This window comes from Pteropus medius, unplaced genomic scaffold (assembly GCF_902729225.1).
Source record: "Pteropus medius unplaced genomic scaffold, Ma_sr-lr_union100, whole genome shotgun sequence".
In the NCBI taxonomy this organism is placed as follows: Eukaryota; Metazoa; Chordata; class Mammalia; order Chiroptera; family Pteropodidae; genus Pteropus; species Pteropus medius.
Genome location: NW_024354911.1, coordinates 4499419 through 4523155, shown reverse-complemented (window position 1 = coordinate 4523155; position 23737 = coordinate 4499419). Strand labels below are relative to the sequence as shown.

Sequence of the window (23737 nt, the reverse complement as noted above, 5' to 3'; positions counted from 1 at the left end):
AGTCCTCTGGTAACCACTAGCCTATATTCCATGTCCATGAGTCTCTGTTTATTTGTCTTGCTCATTTGTTGTTTTTAGGTTTATATCCCACATATAAGTGATATCATGTGATCTTCAACTTTTTCTGTCTGGCTTATTTCACTTAGCATGGTTATCTCGAGTTCCATCCATGTTGTCGCAAATGGCAGTATTTCATCTCTTTTTATGGCTGAGTAATATTCCATTGTATATATGTACCACAGCTTCTTTAGCTAATCATCTATCGTAGGACACTTGGTTGTTTCCAAGTCCTGGCCACTGTGAATAATGCTGCTGTGAACATCGGTGTGCAAATATCTTTTCTGATACGCGTTTTCAAGTCTTTGGGGTGAAACCCAGTAGAGGGATACAGCTGGATCATATGGTAGGTAAATTCTTAGTTTTTTTGAGGAACCTCCATACTGCTTTCCATAGTGGCTGTACCAATTTGCAGTCCCACCAGCAGTGTATGCAGGTTCCTATTTCTCTGCATCCTCTCCAACATTTCTTATTACTTGTCCTGGTGATTATAGCTATTCTAACAAGTGTGAGATGGTATCTCATTGTGGTTTTGATTTGCATTTCCCTAATAGCTAGTGATGTTGAGCATCTTTTCATATATTTGTTGGCCATTTGTATGTCCTCTAGGGAGAAGTGTCTGTTCAGGTCCTCTGCCCATTTTTTGATTGGATCATTTGTTTTTTTGTTGTTATTGAGCTGTATGAGTTCTTTATATATTTTGGATATTAGGCCCTTATCGAAGGTGTCGCTTGCAAATATATTTTCCCATTCGAATGGTTTTCTCTTTACCTTGTTGATGATTTCTTTTGCTGAGCAGAGCTTTTTAGTTTGATGTAGTCCCATTCATTTATTTTACCTTTTACTTCCCTTGCTTTTGAGGTCAAATTCATAAAATCTTTAAGTCCAAGGTCCTCGAGTTTAGTTCCTATGTTTTCCTCTATGCATTTTATTGTTTCAGGTCTTATATTCAGGTCCTTAATCCATTTTGAGTTAATTTTGGTGTGTGGTGCTAGACAACAGTCTAGTTTCATTCTTTTGCAGGTGACTTTCCAGTTTTCCCAGCACCATTTATTGAAGAGGCTTTCTTTTCTCCACTGTATGGTTTTGGCTTCTTTGTCAAAAATTATTTTCCCAAATAAATATGGGTTCACTTCTGGACTCTCAATTCTGTTCCACTGGTTCATGTGTCTGTTTTGCTGCCAATTTAAATCAAAACCATGCCGTTTTGATTACTGTTGCTTTGTAGTATAATTTGAAGTTGGGCAGAGTGATGCCTCCAACCTCGTTCTTTTTTCTCAGGATGGCTTTGGCAATTCGAAGCCTTTTGTGCTTCCATACAAATCTGATGATTTTTTTGTTCTATTTCTTTAAAAAATGCCGATGAGATTTTGATGGGGATTCCATTAAATCTACATAATGCTTTAGGTAATATGGTTATTTTAACTACGTTGATTCTTCCAATCCAAGAACACGGAATATCTTTCCATTTCTTTGTATCTTCTTCGATTTCTTTTAATAAGGTCTTATAGTTTTCATTATATAAGTCCTTCACTTGTTTCGTTAAATTTATTCCTAGGTATTTTATTCTTTTTGTTGGAATTGCAAAAGGAATTATTTTTTGCACTTCTTTTTCTGACACTTTATTATTAGAGTACAGGAACGCTATGGATTTTTGAACATTGATTTTGTATCCAGAAACTTGCTTATTTGCTTATTGTTTCTAGTAGTGTTCTTGTGGAGTCTTTAGGGTTTTCTGTATAAAGAATCATATCATCTGCAAATAGTGACAGTTTGACTTCGTTTCCTATTGGGATGCCTTTTATATCTTTCTCTTGTCTGATTGCATTCACTAGGATTTACAATGTTATGTTGAATAACAGTGGTGAATGTGGTCAGCCTTATCTTCTTCCTGATCTTATAGGGAAGGTTTTTAGTTTTTCACCATTAAGTATAATGTTGGCTGAGGGTTTGTCATATATGGCCTTTATTATGTTAAGGTACTTTCCTTCTATACTGATTTTTTTAAGTGTTGTGATCATAAATGGATGCTGTATCTTGTCGAAGGCTTTTTCTGCATCTATTGATATAATCATATGATTCTTATTTTTTAATTTGTTTACGTGGTGTATCACATTAATTGATTTGCATATGTTGAACCATCCCTGTGCCTCTGGGATCAAGCCTACTTGATCGTGGTATATAATCTTTTTAGTATGTTGCTGTATTTGGTTTGCTAGTATCTTATTTAGGATTTTTGTATCTGTGTTCATGAGAGATATTGGTCTATAGTTTTCTTTTTTTGTGTTATCCTTACCAGGTTTTGGTATTAGAGTGATATTGGCCTCATAAAAAAGTGTTGAGAAGTATTGCCTCCTCCTTGATTTTTTGGAAGAATAGGTATTAAATCTTCTTTGAATGTTTGGTAGAATTCACTGCTGAAGCCATCTGGTCCTGGACTTTTACTTTTTGGTAGGTTTTCGATGATTGTTTCCGTTTCCATACTGCTGATTGGTCTATTTAGATTTTTCAGATCTTCTTGATTCAGTCTAGGAAGGTTGTATCTTTCTAAGTACTGGTCCATTTCTTCTAGGTTATTAAATTGGTGTTATACACTTTTTCATTAGTATTCTTGTATGATTCTTTGTATTTCTGAGATGTCAGTGATAATTTCCCCTCTTTCATCCCTAATTTTATTTGTGTCCTTCCTCTTTTTTCTTTAGTGAGTCTAGCCAGGGGTTTGTCAATTTTATTAATCTTCTTAAAGAAACAGCTCTTTGTTACATTTATATTTTCTATCTTTTGTTTTGTTTTTTTGTTTTAAATTTTTTTTTTGTTTTTTTTTTTGTTTTAAATTTCATTTATTTCTGCTCTAATTTCTTTCCTTCTGCTAACTTTAGGCTTCATTTGTTCTTTCTTTTCTAGTTTTTTAAGACGAAGTATTAGGTTGTTTATTTGGGCTCGTTCTTGTTTTTGGAGATAGGCCTGTAATGAAATGAATTTTCCTCTTATGACTGCTTTTGCCATGTCCCCAAAATTTTGATATGTTGTACTATCGTTATCATTCGTTTCTATGTATCTCTTGATCTCTCTTTTTATTTTTATTTTTTTGACCCAGTTATTCTTCAGTAGCATGTTGTTTAATCTCCATGTATTCGTGTTTTTCCTGATACTTTCTGCAGTTGATCTCTAGTTTCAAAGCATTATGATCAGAGAATATGGTTGGTATGATTTCAACCCTCCTATATTTGTCCCTGTGTCCCAGTATGTGGTCGATTCTTGAGAATGTTCCATGTGCACCAGAGAAGAATGTATAAGCAGCTGTTTTGGGATGGAAGGCTCTGTAAATGTCAATTATGTCCAGTTGGTCTAATGTGTTATTTAAGGATGTTATTTCCTTATTGATTTTCTGTTTGGATTATCTGTCCATATCCGACAGTGGGATATTTAGGATCCCTTACTACGATAGTGTTTTGGTCTGTTTCTCCCTTTAGTTCTGTTAGTAATTGCTTTACATATTTTGGGGCTCCCCGATTGGAAGCATAGATATTAATAAGTGTTATATCTTCTTGGTTCATGATTCCCTTTATCATTATGAAGTGTCCCTCAGTATCTTTCTTTACCTTTCTTATTTTGAAGTCTATTTCATCCTGCTTTTCTCTGAATGCTGTTTGCTTGAAATATCATTTTGCACCCTTTCACTCTGAGTCTGTGTCTGTCTTTGGAGCTGAGATGTGTCTCCTGGAGGCAGCATATGGTTGGGTTTTGTTTTTTGATCGAATCTGCAACTCTGTGCCTTTTTATTGGTGAGTCAGTCCATTTACATGTAGGGTGATTATTGAAATATGAGGTCTTCTTACAGCCATTTTACCTTTTGCTTTCTGGTAGCTTGGTGTTTTCATTGCTTCCTTGTCCTTGTGCTTCTGTTTTCTATATTTTGGTTGGCTTTTGTGGTTTTTCCCTTTGGTCCTTCTTGTTTTATGTTATATACAACGGTTCTGAATCTTTGGCATGTGGCTACCATTAGGAGTAAAGGATAGTTATATATATATATATATATATACAGTCATCCCTTTTCTTCTGTGCGTGCCTTATCTCCATTCCCCTTTGCGAATTTGCATCTTTGAATCCTCCCCTTTTCAGTCATTGTTGTCTCAGTTTTTCCCTATATATGCTGAACATTTATTACTATCTTTCTACAGCAATTCTCTTCTTATTATTTAAGTTTATAATACCCTGTTCTTAGTGAGGATTGCACTCCTCTGATAGTCACTTTACTCCTAAATATGTTTTTTTTTTGGTCATTTTGTTTTAGGTTAACTGACCCCTTTCAGTATTTCCTGTAGTGCAGGCTTTTGTACTGGAGAATTCCCTCAATTTTTGTATGCCTGGAAAGGTCTTAATTTCTCCTTCATATCCAAAGGAGAGCTCAGATGGATACATTGTTCTAAACTGGTAGTTCCTTTCACTTAATAATTTAAATATTTGATTCCATTCCTTTCTGGTTTGTAAGATTTGCACTGAGAAGTCCGAGAATAATCTAATGGATTTACCTTTATAAGTTACCGTTTTATTCTCCCTGGCTGCCTTGAGAATTCTGTCTTTGTTGTTGATTTTTGATAATTTTAATCCAGTGTGTCTTGGTGAAGGCCTTTTTGGGTTGAGATAATTTGGTGTTCTGTTCACTTCTTGAATTCCAAGCTCCAGCTCATTCCTTAGATTTGGAAATTCTCGTCAACTATTTGTCTGAAAATGCTTTCTAATCCCTGCTCCTTTTCCTTGCCTTCGATAATGCTCATTATTCTTATGTTTCCTCTCCTGATGGTATCAGCTAGTCTTGAATTTCTCTTTCATTATTTTTTATTCTTTGGTTTATCTCTTCTTCCTTCTGATTTATTTCCAGATTTCTGTCTTCGACATCACTGATCCTTTCCTACATTTGGTTGAGTCTATTTCCTAAGCTTGCTATTTCAGTTTTCAACTTTTGCAGTGTGTTCTTCATTTCCAGAAGTTATATTTGGTTCTTTTTGAGGTTTTCAGTCTTCTTGCTCTGCTCATCTAGTTGTTTTTTCAATTCCTGAAATTGTTGATTTGCGTTGTTTTGGATCTCATCGAGTTTTTTCAGAAGTACCATCCTGAATTCTCTGTCATTTAAGTTGCACATTCCTATGTCTGTAAGCTTATTTTCTGGAGATTTTTCTCTTTCTTTCTGAGATGCCTTATCCGCTTGGTTGTTCATGGACTATTTCTCCACCTAGGCATTAATGGAAGTATATTCTACTGTTTTTTTCAAAAAGAAGATGTATTAAATAAAGGTCTCTCTTTAGCCTGTTGCAAAGAAGGCACTTTTGTTTTGGTTTCCAGTAGGTGGCGTCTAAGCCTCTTGGATCCCTGCTTTATATAAAGTCTTAATAATACTTTTTAAATTTTCTTGTAGATAGTTAATCATGCTCGCTACCCTCAGTTTCAGTCCCTGTCAGTGTCAGCGACAGGCTCAGCAGCGTTTGCTCAGATTCCCCTGGGGCTCCGTGGTGATCTTTCTTGGAGGGTATGGGGGGGAGGGGCCCTCTGGGTTGGGGATTGGGGGCTGGGGCTTAGCCTCGGTTTTTCATCCGTGGCTGGCAAAAATCAACTGTTGTTCCTCTGCGGTCCCATCCCGCTTCTCTGCTTTCTGCTCTGATGACTGGGCCCTTCAGCTTTCCCAGGCAGGGCTCTTCAGGGAACTTGCCACAGGAACACTCCTTCTCCCCTCCCCCTCCTCCTGCAGGGAGCTCCCCCAGCTGTGAGAGGCAGCTTCTTTATTTCTCCCAGTCCACTGCCCAACACCCAGGGTTCTGACCTGTGGTAGCTCTTATGTGCAGATCCTACGCTCAGACATGCTGGTGTGCAAGTTTGGGTGTTTTTTGTTGAGTTTTAGATGTTCAGCTTATTGTTGTTTTAAGGGGAGAGATCTGGGGACATCTCTCACTCCTCCATGTTTCTAAGGATCCTGCAACACAGGTGGTGGGTCAGAGGCTCACACAAAATTCATATGGGGCCATCTACAGCCATGCTACCCTGAACAAGCCCGATCCTGTCTGATCTTGGAAGCTAAGCAGGGTCGGGCCTGGTTAGTACTTGGATGGGAGGCCACCTAGGAAAACCAGGTGCTGTAGGCATAAAAAAAAAAAAAAGAAAAAAGAAAAGATTCACATGGAGAATGTCTGAATTACCTGGCACTAGAACAAGGGCTGGACGGGCGGCCACCATTGTCCAAATTAATCTTTTCTGCAGCCGAATTTATTGCTTCCTTCCAAGCTTATTCCTTCTTCCTGTTCCCTGTCTCAAGGATAGGTAACAATATTCATCCAGCTATCTGTGTCAGAATCCCCTGACCTGCTTTCCCTTGTATAATATAGATAATGATCATTCTGGAGATCTTTCTCTTACTATCTCTTAAAATTGTCCACTTTTTCCCCCTTTCCATGCTTTAGTTAATCCCCTTCAGTTTGATTTAAATTATCACAAGAGTTCTTATACCAATGTTGCCTCTAGTCTTGTCTCCTTTCCATCTTTTTTATTTTTTTTATTTTTTACGTCTACAGCATCTGGTCTTCCTAAGTGGTCTCCCATCCAAGTACTAACTACATCCGACCCTGCTTAGCTTCCAAGATCAGACGGGATTGGGCGTGTTCAGGGTGGCATGGCTGTAGACTCCATCTATTTTCAACAATGCTCCAAAAATGATTTTTCTGTAGAGCAAATAGGTAGCTTACTGCTTAAAACTTATCAATATTTTCCCATTGCTCTCAGCCTTTTTAGCATGGTATTTGAAGCCCTTTTCTCTCTGACTCTTCTGGCCACCTCAACCTCTCCTCTACCCATTGCCGACACAGGATTTAAAGCTACTTACTCCAGAAAGCTTCCCTGATTCTCCAAGTTAGAATCAGAGCTTGCCCGCAAGCTCGTGTAGCACCAGGAGCTTAGCCCATCATAGTAGAAAGATAGAACCTGTACTTTGCTCGTTAGAGAGCCCCTACAATGTAAAGAGCATCTACAATGGTGTTTGAAGGTGTTTTCTTCTTTTTCTTAGCTTGCCTTGTTAGAGTCTAGATAGAGGTTGGCAAACTTTCTGTAAGGGGCCAAATGGTAAATATTTTAGGCTTTGCAGGCCACATACAGTCTCTGTCTCATAATCTTAATATTCTCTTATTTTTTTATAACCCTTAAAAATATGAAAATCATTTTTAGCTTAAGAGCTGTACAGAAATAGTTTATGTAGAGAAATAGATTTGGCCTGTGAGCCGTAGTTTGCCAATCCCTGTACAAGAGAGTCAGGATTTAAAAAAAATTCTGAATGAACTACTTTGTTAGTAATTATTAGTATCCTGGATTTTTTTTCCATCTGCTCCTAGTCCATGTCTTCCTTTTCTTAAAACCTCTTGAAGACACTTAATTACTCAGAAGCATTTTTATTCTTCTTTCAGGCTGTTATCAAAGAACAGCTTCAGGAGACCCAAGGGCTATGTGAATATGCTATTTATGTCCAAGGTAAGACATATTTCTTCTCTTCTTGCTAGAGGAATGCACACTTTGCCTAGGTTCTGGAAAAAGAGCAAACAACTTATGAAATGCTTAAATCCAAGTAAGTGTTCCACAAAGGTCTTACTCAGTATGAGAAAGAGCAATGTTTTTTGAAATTAGAACATAATTCTTGTGCTAGATTTGACCTCAGAAATGACTAGTTTTGTTAAAAAAAAAAATTGCTACCATCATCCTTCACCCCTTTTCTAGTTTCTAGCTGGTGTTTTTCAGAATGGGTATTAGGATCCCTTCCTCATGCAGCAGTTTCAGGCCCAGAAGAAGCTTTTGAAAGTGTTCCTTATCATCAGGCTAGAATTGATGAGGAAAATCTTGAGGATTTTTAGGAAGGTGAATCAGGACGAAGGGGAGAAACCTAGAGGTATACAGAATAAAGTAGAGAATAAATTAATTTCATCAGAAACCAAATATAAGAACCACTGCCTGAAATATTACCTTTTAGTGCCAAAAGTAACATCCTTAATTTTTCCTGGAACTTTCCTTTAGACTTTTTGATATAAATGAATTGTTTTGTTTACTATTAGTTGCATTTTGTAGTTTCAGATTAATATATAATTTTCTGACATAATTGGTAAGATATTGACACATGTAGGACATCGTGGCAAAAAAGTGCTCTTTTATTCCCAGTATCACGAGTTTCAGACTTTCAGTGCCTCCCAGTACTTAAGCATGAAAATGCTTCTGAAAATTTCAGCCTAGGAAAATTTATTGATTCTGATTGGTTGCTATACTGAAAACCAAGTCTGAAATATTACTGCATTTTTTTGCCAGAATCACCTTGTTGGACATGGGGTAATGATTACAGTTGCTCCATTTGGGTACACTCTCTGAAAACTATCAGGTGGAAGTAAATTATCATGATAAACAGAGCATCTGATGGGGAAGCCTAAGAATGTTCATGTTATGCAGCATTTGTGGGATAATTTTCAAGGCATCTGATTATCTGTGTATTGGATGCTGGGAGTGGCAGAGTAAGGTAGGTTTGAGATACCTTATTTAAAAGGTTTTAGCATGGCCATGCCTGAACGCCAGGTACCTGCACGGCCACCGCAGTAGTTTCTCCTGATGTTGCAAGCACTCGCTTCCCGCATCCACTTCCCACAGAGGTTGTGGAGCCGAGTGGCATGGGCAATACCCAGAAAAAGCTGACACGCAAAATCGAGGGCGGCAAGCGGCGGGAGAGGGGTGCACCGCGGAGGGTCTAGATGCCAGGAGCCAGTGTGAACAAGTAGGGCTGCCTGTGGACCCCAGGGAGGGTGGGCAGTGTCAGCGGGCGCCCAGGCAGTGGGTGAGTCACCAGAGACCCCGTTGGCCCAGCCAGCCTGAAGAGCCTGGGCAATGAGCTGTTCAAAAATGGGCGGTTCTCCTAGGCAATAGCACTGCTGGAGCCTGCAGGAAGTAGTAGTGCAGATAGTCTAAGTATCTTATATTCAAATAGAGCAGCATGTTACTTGAAGGAAGGAAACTTCAGTGGCTGCATTCAAGATTTTAACAGAGCTCTGGAACTTCGTTCTCAGTCACACCTCTTCTTTGAGGAGCAGTGGCCAGAAAACTTCAGAGCAGTATCAGATAGCTTATGTGGATTATGAAAGTATTGCAAATAGACCGGAATCCAGATAGCAAGTGACAGAATAACAAGAATTTTAATGGATCTGGATGGACTAAGTAGTCAAGAGAAGTGGTCACTAGTTCCTTCTGTGCCTATTTCCACAATTGCAAGCTTGGCGGCTTGTAGGAGATTCTGAAACCATCAGCAATTGGGCATTACAGATGAAAAAATATCTAAAACTCTTAAAGAGAAAGGAAATCAATGTGTAAGAGACAAAAACTATAAAGATGCCCTCAGTAATATAGTGAATGCTTAAAGAGTAACAATAAGGAATGTGCTTTTTATACAAACAGAACTGTTACTTGAAGCTGTACCAGTTTGAAGAGGCAAAGCAGGACTGTGATCAGGTGCTTCATATAGATAAAGAGAATGTGAAAGCATGCTGTAGATGGGCTCTTGCTCATAAAATTCTCAAGAATAATGAGAAAAGTTTAAACGATTTCAATAAAGTTCTATTAGACTCAGGTATTGTTGAGGCAAAGATGGAACTGGAAGAGGTAGCCAATACCTTAATATTAGAGATAATACAGCATAATTCAACAAAGAAAAGAAGAGAAGAAATATTGAGATTCAAGAACTGAAGGCCGTAAAGAAGTTGACAGGACCTCAGAGGAGGTCTCTACTGGTTGCCTTGCTTCTGAAAAGGGGGATGCAAGCAGTGGGCCACTAGAATACTATGAAAAACTACCGCTTGCCAAAGCTAACAATGCCTGTTTAGTTGGTCAAGTTATAAACACAGTCAGTACTAGGAAAGATAAAGGAGCCAGTGCACCCCTTTTACCCATCACTGAACCGAAAGATTTGCCAATGTTGTTAAGTAACAGACTTGAAGAGGATATGTTCCTCCTCCTCTTTCAGCCTCTAAAAAATAATATTATTGCCAAGTGTTTAAATGTCTTTTCCCCTCTCTCTTCCCCTCTTTTAAGCATGACCATATTTTTTTCCTTAATGTAAAAGGGAAGTGAAGAACTCGTATTGAAAGCTCCTTTGTTAACTGAGTCAAAGTAAAGGTATTTCTTAGAATAAAACATTCAAGTCTCAAAAAAAAAAAAAAGGTTTTAGCTTGTCAACAACTTTGCAACTTGTTTCAACCCATCTGAAGTCCTATCTTATTGTATTAAAGATGCAGTTATCCAAAGGATTTCTGTGTAATGATTTCTAGTTTTTCTGATACCAGGCTCCATTTTTCCCAGAGCATGATTTTTGTGTTTTCTTTTTCTTGGCAGCATTGATATTTCGTCTGGAAGGAAATATCCAAGAATCCCTAGAACTCTTTCAGACGTGTGCTGTTCTTAGCCCTCAGTGTGCTGATAACCTCAAGCAGGTGGCCAGATCTTTGTGAGTATTGGCCACCTGGAGGCCTTGGGGCACTCACTCATAGAGAGGGACGTATAATGTCAGAGGCTGCTTCTAGCAGCCCGAGCAGCCTGATACATAGAGGGAGAGTTGCTTAATAGGTATAGTGGGATTCACTTCGAAGAGTGTGGAGTAATCTTGAAATTTGACAGAATGAGATAACCTGTATAAAGGAACTGAATATTTCAAACACTGTGTCTTCTAGTTTGACAGGGGAACACTGATACCATTTATCATATAAATAGTGACATCTTGTGCCCTCTATCCCCTCATCTTAATTGGCAACCCATGGAATTTTTCTCATCTAACACTTAGCATAATACTTGACATACAATAGGTATTTGGTAAGTGTTTAGGAAGGAATCTGATTGACATATATATATATATTCCCTGAAGGTTCCTTGATACAAGCAACTTCCAAAATCTTTCTAAGTCGTTAGGTACACTTAATAGCTTTACTACTCCAGAGTAGTAAAGTGTTCCATGAGATTCCCATGCTCATCTCTTACCTACATTGTCATTTATACCTGTACTGTCTTTGCATAGAGCCCAGTTTTCCCCATATGTCCAGAACCATGATCTAGGAAAGAGACTTAGGCTTGGGAGGGAAAGGCAAGTCCCTAATAGACAGTGATAAATCATGGCAGCTCTTGCTTAACGTGGTATTTGATTTAGCTTGTTTCTGTTTTGGTCTATATGTGTGTGTGGAAAATAAATTGCAGAAGACTTTCACTAAAATTGGTATAGAATGGGACCAAGGCCCTGCAGCAGTGACCAGTGCAGTCCCTACCAAGAGGGCTTTGCTGTTGGTATACAGCAGCCTCACTGGCCAAACCAGCAGGTTTCCAGAATTCTCTGCGGGTAGAATATGAGTCAAATGCAGGAACTGGGTTAGTCTTGTAAAAGCTTTGCATTAATAATTATGGAAAATGTATTCCACAGATTTCTTTTGGGAAAACATAAAGCTGCCACTGAAGTATATAATGAAGCAGCTAAACTTAACCAGAAAGATTGGGTAAGTAGGGAGCTTTAAGTTTTTGTTATTAGTAACATGCTAATAGTTCCATTTATCATATGGCTGTCTTTTGTTATTACTGAATTCTTACATGCCAGAAATGTCTTTCTTTTATCCTCACACCTGATCGATGATTTGGCTAGGAATGGTATGGACAATCATGTTTCTGCATAACTTAGCGAACGTTACTGCATGATTTTCTGGCAGTGAGTGCTGCTGACGAGCAGTCTGTTACCAGTTTGATTCCTATTGATAACACCAATTTCTTCTCTAGAAATTTTCTCCTTTCTCTAAAGCTACCTTAAATAAAGGGAGACTTAATAAAGGGAATTTAAGAGATTCTGTAGAACTCATGGTCAGAATATACAGGTTGCAGTGAACTAGAACTGGAAAGCTGTCAGCAACTCTGCATTCCTGTTTCACTTTTTCTTTCTATAGATCAGCGGTTGGCAAATTTTTTTTTGTAAAGGGACAGTTAGTAAATATTTTAAGCTCTGTGGCTTCATATAGTGTCTGTTCAGCTACCAAACTCTGAAGTTTTGGTGTGAAAGAACCATGGACAATACCAGTTAAACGTTATTTACAAATAAAGGCAGAGGATAGATTTCGTCTGTGGGCCGTAGTTTGCTGACCTCTGCTGTCTGCATCTGCACACTGATTCCAATTATGCCTATTCCATCGTAGTGCCCTCCATGTGGCACTGTAAGTCCCTAAGTCCATATCACCTAGTGAATTCCTAGATTCCTAGGCAAAGGAGTCTGATTGACGTGTGTGTGTGTGTGTGTGTGTGTGTGTGTGTGTGTGTGTAAAATCTTCAGGTGGAGCAGGGGCTGTGGGTTGTCTTTTCTGAGAAGAGGGCATAAAGGTTGTGGGCATGGGCAGCTCTTAGAGCTAAAATATGTGGGAATGGGCTGGGTATATACTCCAAGGTACCACATAGACTCAAGATCACCTGTTTATGCTGCTTTTACCTCATCTGTTTTTTTTTTTTTTAATATTAAGGAACCTATTTTATAAAATTAAATATATTTGAGTATGAAATATAGTTAAAAACTAACTGTAGTGCATGTTTGAAAGTTTAAACTTTGCTGAACAATTACAATCTTTAAATGCCTGTTGTTTCACTCTAATACTTACTGTGGAATTTACACCTAAACTGTTTTCCTTCCTTTTGTGTGTAGGAGATCTGTCATAATCTAGGAGTTTGCTACATTTATCTGAAACAGTTCAACAAGGTAATTTATAGAAATGGTGGTGGCAGTTGAGTGGTTGGCTGGGATTTCACTGAGGGTACACTTGTTACAGAGGTGCTAATGCTCATTTTATATTATTCCTACTACTTCTAAAGATATTTGGAAGTGAAAATTACATTTACCCCCATTTTTATTCTCATTTGTCATTATCCATCTGTTTTTTTCCTGCTTTTAACAAGAAAACGAAAAATTCTAGAAATATTTTGAAGAAATGGCAATCTAATTGCTTCTCTCCTCTCTTCTTTTTCTTCACCCTCAGTTTAATTTTTCAGTATAGAAACAAATGTTCAATAAAACTTAGATATCAAAAAAGTGGATTCTCAAGTCTTAAAAGTGTAGTCATGACCATGTGAACTCTTCTATGTTCTGAGAGCAACTGATTTTAGTTTTTTAAGGCCGCTGGAAATGAATTTTAAGTTATAAGTGAATCTGATTTCTGAAAATTTCAGTTTTTAAGGTTATTTTCCATGTTAGAATTTATATTTCATGGTGATTAAACTGTAGGCTCTAAGGCTCTTAGATAAAACATTTACGCTTGCATTGGTACTTATATACAGAAAAAAATGTATGTATCTTAATTGAAGGATAGCCTAAATTACTGAGCAGTCTGTAAGTTAATGATAGTGGGGCTAGGTAGAGTTTCCTTCATGAAGCTTCCACTTAGTGATTTGATTGTAAGATTTTATTCTCTTTTCTCCTGTGCGGATGGTACTGTGAGAATCTGAGTTGGTTAATACCCATTTGAAACTGTTTAATCTGTGTCAGTTTGCAAATGAATGCAACCTAATCTATTACTCAGAGGTGTGAAAAAAATCTGTACATCAGCAGTTGAGGTATGAGAGTAACTTTCTCTTCCTGTGAGATCTATAATTATACACACACACACACACACACACACATATGTATTTTGCGTGTCCCTTAGATTCTTCTGGGAGGATCTACAGTGTTATATACTTGGTTAGGAGAATTTTCTCTTCAGATGATATTCCAAGCAAGTACATTTCTGTTAAAAGGATTATTCTGAGCAAAGAGGTAGAATTGGTCTTTGGTCAGACCTGTATTGAAGAGAATTACATTTAGATTTTACTGTAAAGCTAACAGTAAATACAATACTTGACATTTATATAAATACTTGTTGAATCAGTGAAACAAAGCCCTTTTGACTATCTACTAGTAAGGATATAAGCTCTTACAGAGCAAGAAGTGTACCTAACTTCTAGAACAAAAGGCACTCAATACATGTTGAGTGAATAAATGAGAACAATCCATTCATTCATTTATCAAAATATTGTTGAGAAAAATGAGTTCCATCCTGGAGAAGGTAGTGCAGTTGGCCAGTGGTGCAGCTGACCTGGAGTTCAGGACAGTACTGTATTATGATGTCCCTTTTGACTTGTAAAATATGAATCATGGGTATGATTATTAAAAAGGAAACACTCAAAAAGGTTAATCATCTTTTATAAACTCTTCCAAGTAGCTTCGGAGGCAGATACCCCATGTTGCCAGCTGTCCTGTCAGCAAGTACAGTTTTGTTTTTTTGGGTAGCGAGGGCAACTTGCTGAAACGTGATGCTCCTGTATTAGTACAGCAGGAGCTGTTTTTACCTTAGCCTTGCAAAGCCATTGTCTTTTCACTGTAGTGATTTGGTTCTCTTTACTTCATCAATCTTGTTAGGCACAAGACCAGTTGCACAATGCCTTACAACTTAACAAGCATGATCTGACTTACATAATGCTGGGGAAGATTCACTTGCTGGAGGGAGACTTGGACAAGGCCATCGAAATCTACAAGAAGGCAGTGGAGTAAGTGTATCTGTTTCCTTTAGAACAAGGAGAAACTTAAAAAAAAAGAGAGAGCAGATATATGAACTCTTAAGCCTAAAACAGAATGGGCATGACGGTTCACTAGTCGTATGAGTTAGAGTAAAGGTTAAGCCTGGGTTTAGAGCTCCCAGTGGCTTAAATAAGCTTGAAGACTTGTGTTTCTCACCTATTAGTGTGGCTGGTCTAGCCTTGCTGGGCAGCTCTGCTCTGCCATTCCTAAGGTTACTGTCTTCTCCCGCATGGTTGAAACTTACTTAATTGTAGCATGCCTGTCTAGGCTGTGGTAGGGGGAGGTGGTACAGGAAACCAAGTACTGAATAAGCAACTCATAGTGTTTTAATGGCCCAGAAGTTGCAAACATCGTTCCTGCTTATAACTCCGTGGTTCAGCATTAGTGAGGTGGCCACCCAGGCTGCAAAGGAACATGTGAGTACACATATGCCCAGGAGGAAGATCTTACTAGCATGAGACAAATGTCTTGTTTTAAAACATCATTAGGGGAGGCCAACTGATATTGGGGAGGCCACTTGTATTGATAATGGAACTGACTGGCTTTTCCAGGTTGGAGTTCCATGTTTCCTTGCTAGGGACACATGCTCTCTTGCCTTCTCTGTATAGGGTCTTTCTTGTTTTAAGTGGGATAGCTGAAGCAAAATGCTTTAGTGTCTTGTCTGTTTGGTCACTTAACAGAATGCCTAGTCATGGAATCTATTATTCCTGGTAGTAATTAGACTATGAACTAAACTTAATTTGTTAATTTGTTAATTGTCTTTGTCTTCTACCATAGTAATAATGTAGTAACTTTTATGGTTATATCAGTCAAAACACAGCTTTCTGAATTTTCTTCAGTCACATTTTGTGTCTAAAAAGACAAAAATCCCTTGGTTTGTTAAGCTCCAAGAGAGACTTTTGTCATCAAGAGGCTGTTTACGTGGACAAGTAGGAAGGAGCCCATATAGCATATAGTAAGCTTCTCTGGGGCTGGTGGAGGTCTTGATCCCTGCCCCTGGCCTTCTAGAAGATTAGCTTACATAAATCTGAAGGGTGATATTCTTCCAGTGGCTGGTTAAAGACTTAAGTCACAAAAAATCCTAAGGGAGAGAAGAGGACAGCTGAGCTTTTGGAGCCTCGCTGAGAATGTAGAGACCCATAACTTGGAGATAGCAGTTATGTTTTGGTGGGGGGATGGATGCGCCAGAATCATGGAAGTTACTTACTTGGTTTGGAGGAGGGAAGTGATCAAAATGGTTATTTATTATCCTGGCAGAGAATGAAGAGCAAATACTCAGTTGAACTGAGTAAGCTCTGTTTGGCCAGCTCAGGCCTCCCTGGCTGTGGCTTTGGCCCTTCTGGTGTTGGTCTCCCCCTAGCTAACCTGTGCCCTACCTTACTCCTTAGAAGCAGGAGACATTGTCCCTTGCTTTTGGCATTTTGACTGTTGAAACTGCCTGATGATCCCGTAGTCAGATCATCTCAGCTTAGTATTCCTTTGGTTTTGTAACAAAGACAAATATCAGTGAGGGATGGGGAAGCAGATAATCTTTTACATAAGTCAGTGTTTATTCCCCAAAGTCGATGGCTAATTCTTTCCTAGAGCTATGTGTCTTCCTTCTTTTGTTTAGTTTGGCTGTTTAGTATGGCTTTTTGTTTAATGTAGAGAGCAGAGCATTAGAGCTCTTGGGGTCCTAAATTACACAAAAAATTATGCAGGCTGTCATTGTGAATATAGTGAGAACAGAAAAAAAAAAAGGGAAAAAAGAAAAGAAACTCCACAAGAGGGAACTGGCTAAAACTATGTGTATTCTAGACTAACTTCGTTTATAAAGCATTGCTCTTTAATTCTATCAATGTAATCAAGACAGTCACACGACGTTTTCCATAGGTTCTTTCTTAAGACTTTTGCCCTAAAAAAATGGTCCTGAAAAGGAGTCCGGGTTCTGAGTCCCATTTCTTTCCTGCTGAGCAATCGTCCATGTTGCCAGGGTTATGGTGACCTACTATCGAAGGCAATTCCCAGATCACCTTTAGGAATTTCCATGGAAAGTGGGACATGCAATAGTGTCTCTCAGGGGTTGCACAAGGACACGTTACTGTGCATGTGCCTCAGTGTCTCATACACATCTTGTTTCCCTCTGAGCATCTCTGTGTTGATCTGTGTATTGTAGGTTCTCACCAGAAAATACAGAACTTCTTACAACTTTGGGATTACTCTACTTACAGGTAATGAGAACTCTACTCGTTTATGCATTGATGTTAGACATGCTTTTTTGGATTTGTGTTGTGGTTTCCCTGTGTCTTAATTTTACTTTAACACATTTCACTAAAGGTCGTCTGAAGCACATGAACCTTATTACTCTCTGTGTTAAATATTCTTTATCTGTTAAAGAAACTAACTTAATTTTCTGTATTCAAATCAAAAGCAAATCTGAGTCTAGTGCAGTTATAATTCTTATGAGAAATAACTGGTCACAGGGGCTGGCATTTTGTTGTTGGGGGAGAAACTATGAGACAAATTAGCACTATTAGGACTTTGGGGCTAAGGCCATTTCTGGTTTTCCCTTTTTCCCAGCCAGGTCCTAAGAAAGAGAAGGCAATGCATTGTCTAGAATAAGAAGTCTCCTTTCCCTTCCACATTCCTGAGTGTGAATGACGTCCTTTTAGCTCCGTCCTTTCTCCTTGTCAGCCTGAGGACCAATCCCTTACCAACTCCTCAAGTTCCCTCCTCAGCTGATTCTGCCTCCTACTTCGCCTCTTTGGTAGCCTGTCTGTCTCATTTTTCTTTAAAAGGGATCAGGAGCTTAATCATGGGCCTTCCTGGCTTTGGCTTGGAAGGTTGGCCCCAGGGGAGATGAGGCTAACCAACCCATTTCCTGCCAGGGGACATTAGTGTGGAGCAGCACTAGAGTGGCAGAAATGGTTCCTGGCAAATAGATACTTTAATCTTATGAGGGGGCAAATCAAAATGGGAGGGGGGCACAAATGTGGGGTTTTTAGTTTTCTTTATCTATCTGGTATCTATCTATCTCTTTTTGTCAAGAGAACTCATAAAAGTCAGTGTGTTTCTGTTCAGGGCGTGATTGTCCAGGCTCCTTAACTGCCATCTCTCTGCTGATACAATTCTCTATTTTGCTTTTTCTCGAAGCTCGGCATTTACCAGAAGGCATTTGAACACCTTGGGAATGCACTGACTTATGACCCTACCAACTACAAGGTACCACAGGCTGTCAAAGCCCAGAGCCTTCACATAGATGGCCCTGCCACTCCTAGAGGTGGTCTGGCCTGTAATGCATTCTGAACGCCTGAAAAGTTACCTTTTTTTCTTAGAAAAATTATAAATTAACATGGCTCTTCTTATTTGATAAGAAATATTGTAAAGCGTTGATGCTCTGCTTCTTATTTTCCAAAAGAGCACATTTGTTTATAACAAGTCCATAACTTATGCAGAAAGCAAAATTGTAATTGTAGGAAATTAGCAAAGCTTCCACAACTACTGTTGGAAGTAATTCTGGCAAAATGACTTCTAGGTTCTTAATAGGTTTACAGTTACAGCTCTTGTCCAGATATGACTTTAGGGATGAGAAGATCAAGAAGTGGATGAATATCATTGAGAGAGATACAACAAAATAGGCTGTGAAGGACACAGACTCAGTCGTATCTCGGAATCACATTAGCCTGACTCCATCAGCGCCTCATCTTGACACCTTTCCTTAGAGAAATGAAAGGGCTGGACTGATGAAGCCTAAAACTGACTCGCTCTTTGTCCTGTGGTAGAAGGAGCTGTTTCTTAAGTGGCAAAGAAGGGAGTATTCGAGTTGTCTGGAGGGGCTGCAGGGAACAAATTAAAGGCAGTTTTTACTCAGAAATATTGACTCCCTTTGCAAGAAGTAGGAGACAAATGATCTAGGCAAAGTCAGTGACATTTTATCTTTTCTTTTTCTGCGCTGTGCCAAAGAGCCAATGTGGGGTGCAGGACATTTCTTGTGAGCCTGTGTCCCAATAGCTTGGATATATTAGATATGTCTGTAGAAGTTTTTCAGTCCTGACTGTGCTGAGTATCTGTACCCAGGAAGGCTCTTTCACTGCTACATCCTTTTGGGAGTGATCGAATTACCAACTTTGCGTGTCCTGTATTTTCAGGCCATCTTGGCAGCAGGCAGCATGATGCAGACCCATGGAGACTTTGATGTTGCCCTCACCAAATACAGAGTTGTAGCTTGTGCTGTTCCCGAAAGTCCTCCACTCTGGAATAACATTGGAATGTGTTTCTTTGGCAAGAAGAAATATGTAGCTGTGAGTGTCTCCTTGCCTTCTTTGCGTTCATGCATGCAGGAATTGAGTCTGCCCAGCTTGTCCCAACCTCATCAAGTGCCCCCTCTCTCCTGCAGGCTATCAGTTGCCTGAAACGAGCCAACTACTTGGCACCCTTCGATTGGAAGATTCTCTATAATTTGGGCCTTGTCCACCTGACCATGCAGCAGTATGCATCAGCTTTCCACTTTCTCAGTGCAGCCATCAACTTCCAGCCCAAGATGGGGGAGCTCTACATGCTCTTGGCTGGTAAGAGACATTTATGTGGAAAACCACTCTGCAGTCTGTAATGAGGGGAAAATGGATTAGAATCATTTGAGGCCAGTGGCTAAATGTCCCATAGAAGCCATTCCCTTGCAGATCCCATAGGAATCTGAGTTACTGTCATAGAGCTTGAAAAAACATGAAAGAAAAATAACAAAGCACTAGGTTGCTTCTGTCTTGGGGGAATTTTGCTCAGAGACCCACAGGTTAAATCAAGATCATCCCTAGTTCATCTTTTACCAACTGTTTTCCCTTGGCTTGATAATTTACATATACATGTATATTGAGTCCAGCTAAGTTCCACATGTTGAATATTAAGAGCTTGGGCCTCTACTACTTACTGGGTGTATCTAAAAGAGTTGATGAGAGGATTACATATGGTCATTATTGTGGGGTTTCATATTTGTAAGAGAAAGGTTGAAAAAGCAAATCGAGAGGTGGTTATTTGTGGGTTGCCTGAATACAAAACTAGCCTAGTTCTTTCTGTTGGGAATAGGAATATAAACAAATTACCACACCGTGAGGTATAAGCAGCAGTTCTAACACCGGGAAGTAGAGAGGGCCTTCACACTGTTCTGAAGGATAAGCTGGAATCCAGTAGCACAGAATGGCTGAGGAGCCACTGAAAAAAGGCATGTAGTCATGAAACTGCATGATGTACCTGCTGTTAGTGGGTGATAGTGTGATAGAAGGTAGTGAGAGATGGGTCAGGAAAGGTAGTTTGGGGTCAGATTACAGAGGGTAATGGGTATGCTGCATGGACTTTAGACTTTATCCTCGAGGCTGTGATTTTTCAACCGTATTCTTAGATCTCCTCTTAAGTGTCTGGTAGAAGTGAGTGCATGGTTGGTGGTGGGGATGGAGTGGGCAGGGCTTCCACAGCAGCTCTCTTATTGTTTGTTTTATAGATCAGGCTTCCAGAAAATACTGATTTAAAGGGTGAAAGAGTTTTGATGCTAAACAAAGTTTAAAGATCTGGTTATGGGTGATGGAGGACCAGTGAGTATTCTTAAACATTTTAGTGACATGGTCAGATTTGTTTGTAAGTCAGCGAGAAACCTGGTGGCATTACAGCCAGTAGTTGGAGGCAGATGGGGACACTGCCACAGCCTGAAATGACTTGGATCTGAACAAGGGAAATGTCAGAAATGAAACTGCAAAAGTTGAGATCCACAGAACTTGGCAGCTGGTTGACTGGAGAGGGGACTGGTGAAGGTGACATCAGATATCTAAGCTGAGTGAGTGAGTAGATGCCAGGAGCTGAGAGGGCAAAGGATTAAGTTTGGGTGCAGAATCAACTATGGTCTGGAAACATTCCTTGTGCTTTCTAAGCTGGGCTCTCCAGCTGCAGTGCTCACTTTATTTGTTGCAGTGGCTCTGACCAATCTGGAAGATACAGAGAATGCCAGGAGAGCCTACGCAGAAGCTGTTCGCCTGGATAAGTAAGCTGCTCCTTGGGGAGTGGTACTGGGGAGGGCTGGACTCTCCAGAGCCACGAGGTGGCGCCATAGCACCGGTTTGCCGGAGTCAGCCCAGATGCTTGCTCTCCACAGCCTTTGTACACAGCCCGCCTGAGTGTGGAAGGATGTAGTACTAAGCATGTAGTGGCTCAGCAGGAACTGACACTAGCACTTTCTGAGAGAATGTTCCCAGCCCCAAGCTTCATAGTCAGGAGGCCAGAGAAATTCAGAGCAGGTGGTGGGCTTGGGTTGCTGTTAGCCGTGGGCCAGCTGGAATATCAGATGGGACTCAGTTTAATCTAAGATAAACTTGACTCTCTCAAGATTTATTCCACTGGCATCAGCTAGGCAGCAGGGTGGGGAGCACTGCTTCAGCCCGCCCTGGTGGTCTCTGTTGAGGGTTGAGGCGTCAGACTTGGTCCCAATACCTGCTTTGTCGGTCAGGTAGTTAATTCCTTGATCTTCTCCACAGGCCCAAACAGCATGTGTGTTTCCACCTTGCTGCAGAATGGAGAAATCTCTACTTAATCAGTTTGGTTTTGTTTTTGTGTCATGAGAATCTCTAAATGACCATTTTTTGCAAAGCCTAAGCTCCATAGAATCCCTGTCTGTTTGCCACAGGTGTAACCCTTTAGTCAACCTGAATTATGCTGTGCTGCTGTACAACCAGGGCGAGAAGCAGGGTGCCCTGGCCCAGTATCAGGAGATGGAGAAGAAAGTCAACTTACTCAAGGACAGTAGCTCTCTGGAATTTGACTCTGAGGTTTGTCTTTTATTAGCTCCCAGGAGTCATAAGCAATCTGTGAGGAGACTTGAATGAAGCCCAGATAATCTAGATGTGACATAGGCTCGTGCCTGTTTTGGCTTTGATGTTCCTGGCAGCATGAATTATTCAATTAGTAACAGCCTGAGGAAAAACTTTTTCTAGAAGAAAATAATAAGAGGAAATTCAGGCAGGCTTACTGAATTATCTGTTACTGATTATATAACTCATCTGAGTTGAGGCCTATGTCACTTTGTAGCTTCCTCCCACTTCTGTAGAAAAGGTGGAGTTTAGCCCAATAATGCACCAAACTGACTTGTTGGGTTTGAGACCCTGTATGAATGAACTCCCTTGCCATCCACTAAGGGCAATCTGTGTTCTCTGCTATTTGAGAATGACTTCCTTGGAATAAGTACTTTCTCCCTCAAATGCTAGTACCAGTAGACACTATTTCAGCTAAAAGCCCTCAGGAGAAGGCCTAGGAAGAGGCGGGTAGGCTTGTTTTTGCCAGTCATACTTGATTCTTTTTTTCTTTTCTTCCCATATGGGCACAAGATGGTGGAGATGGCCCAGAAGTTGGGAGCTGCTCTCCAGGTTGGGGAGGCACTGGTCTGGACCAAACCAGGTAAAGATCCCAAATCAAAGCACCGGACCACTTCAACCAGCAAAGCTGCCAGTTTCCAGCAGCCCCTGGGCTCTAATCAAGCTCTAGGACAGGCAATGTCTTCCGCGGCTGCACACAGGAAGCTCCCCTCAGGTAGGAGGCCACATACAGTACCATGATTATAGCTACACACACATGACAGCAGAGAAGCTACAGCTTTGAGTGAAGGCTACACTTTTTAGTCTCAGAGCACATCCAGTGTAATGTTGTCTAGAAGGGGACAAAAGCTGCAGGGTACTCCCAAATTGGCACTTGTTTCTTTGAGACAAGTTGTGTATTAGCTGACAACTACTGGTAGGTTTAATTGGGTGGTTAATACACTGGGACTTTAAATATTCAAGTTTAGAACTATAGTACAGTACCTTCCAATATATAGTCTTGCTTTAATTTTCACTGCCTTATCATAAGTTGGCATGGTGCAGGTAAATAAAGTCTTCTTTCACTGAGTCATTGAAGGCAGACTTGACTTTTGCTTTGTTTCTTCAGTTATAGTCTAACTTCATAGCTACAGAGATACACCACAGTCCCACTGGTCACAGAAAATATGGAATTTCTTGAAATTTAACAGTGAAAATAATGATTTCTTCTGGAATTGTGGAATTGAGAGCTCAAGCTCTTTGTTTTGCTAGTAGGTGCTGGAGGAACATCTCAGCCCACAAAGCCACCGCCTCTTCCTCTGGAGCCAGAGCCTGCTGTGGAAGCAAGTCCAGCTGAAGCACCATCACAAATAAGGGAAAAATAGGAGTAGGGTGACCCCAGAGTAGGGGTTTCTTTGGCAAGGAAGTATCAGATTAGGAACAGTCACATGACATAGGCAGGGTGGAGGCCAGCACATTCCCTGGGCACCACAGAACACAGGGTGTGTTGTGATGATCATGAGGAGCCTGAGGCCTGTGCAGCCCCCTATTGGCCCCATCACCCAGGAAATAGAAGACAGCCCAGACTGGTCTTTTAAGAATTGAGAACAAGCTCATGGCTATGTATGTAGCTTCAAGAGCCAGCAGGGTACATGATGCTGTTTGCTTTTGAAAGGAGTTTGTCTCCTGGCTGGCTGACCCCTCCTCTGTGGAAGGGCAGTCAGAGGCAGACAGCTCTGTTCACGAGCCTTGTCCTGATGAAGCCTCAGCTCAGCTGAGGCAACCCTCAGGCTGTGGGGCGTATCAGCCCCGAAGGTACACACAAATCTCCGATTCATAATTCAGCTTCAAGAGGCTAAATTTAAAAAAGAAAAACAATGATGAAAAAAAGCTCTATAAATTGAAGCTGAGGCTGTCGCATATCCTAGCTGCATTTGCCCAAGGGAATCCAGAACAAGTTCTTGAGGAAGGTCAGAGTATAGAGCCAGATCACGTCAGTCTAAGCAGCAGGACTGAAAGGGCAGGGCGGTCAAGCAGCACCAAGGATTAAAAGAAAAAGAAGTTTCTTAACCAAGGAATTTTTACTTAAGACAATCAATGATACACTGAGGAGAAGCTATAATACATTATATGTCCATTTTAGAATATGATTATGTATCATCACCCCTTTGGGGAATGTTGTAATTCAAGTACAAAAATGAGAGATCACAATAAAAACTTTTTTTGAAAGAACCTATGATCACAGTCT

At 40.1% G+C, this 23737-nt stretch overlaps 1 protein-coding gene and 3 pseudogenes across 6 annotated transcripts in view; 3 read left to right on the top strand and 1 right to left on the bottom strand.

The window, feature by feature from the left end:
• Positions 1-23721, top strand: part of BBS4 (Bardet-Biedl syndrome 4) — a 58602-nt gene extending 34881 nt beyond the window's left edge. For 2 of the 6 annotated variants that reach the window (XM_039856592.1, XM_039856590.1), the window contains exons 4-16: positions 7503-7566; positions 10453-10564; positions 11525-11597; positions 12779-12832; positions 14525-14652; positions 16839-16893; positions 17816-17884; positions 18811-18963; positions 19059-19230; positions 20618-20687; positions 21327-21468; positions 22024-22225; positions 22765-23721. In XM_039856592.1, coding sequence (XP_039712526.1) covers positions 7503-7566; positions 10453-10564; positions 11525-11597; positions 12779-12832; positions 14525-14652; positions 16839-16893; positions 17816-17884; positions 18811-18963; positions 19059-19230; positions 20618-20687; positions 21327-21468; positions 22024-22225; positions 22765-22874 — 1404 coding nt within the window. In that variant the 3' untranslated portion in view covers positions 22875-23721. Of the gene's footprint in view, positions 1-7502; positions 7567-10452; positions 10565-11524; positions 11598-12778; positions 12833-14524; positions 14653-16838; positions 16894-17815; positions 17885-18810; positions 18964-19058; positions 19231-20617; positions 20688-21326; positions 21469-22023; positions 22226-22761 lie in introns of all 6 variants that reach the window. The other 4 variants (XM_039856591.1, XM_039856589.1, XM_039856594.1 and 1 more) reach the window with 3 other exon arrangements.
• On the top strand, positions 6076-6194 carry LOC120598004 (uncharacterized; annotated as a pseudogene).
• On the bottom strand, positions 6612-6730 carry LOC120597963 (uncharacterized; annotated as a pseudogene).
• LOC120597888 (sperm-associated antigen 1-like) lies at positions 7608-10445 on the top strand (annotated as a pseudogene).
• Positions 23722-23737: the final 16 nt, after the last annotated feature.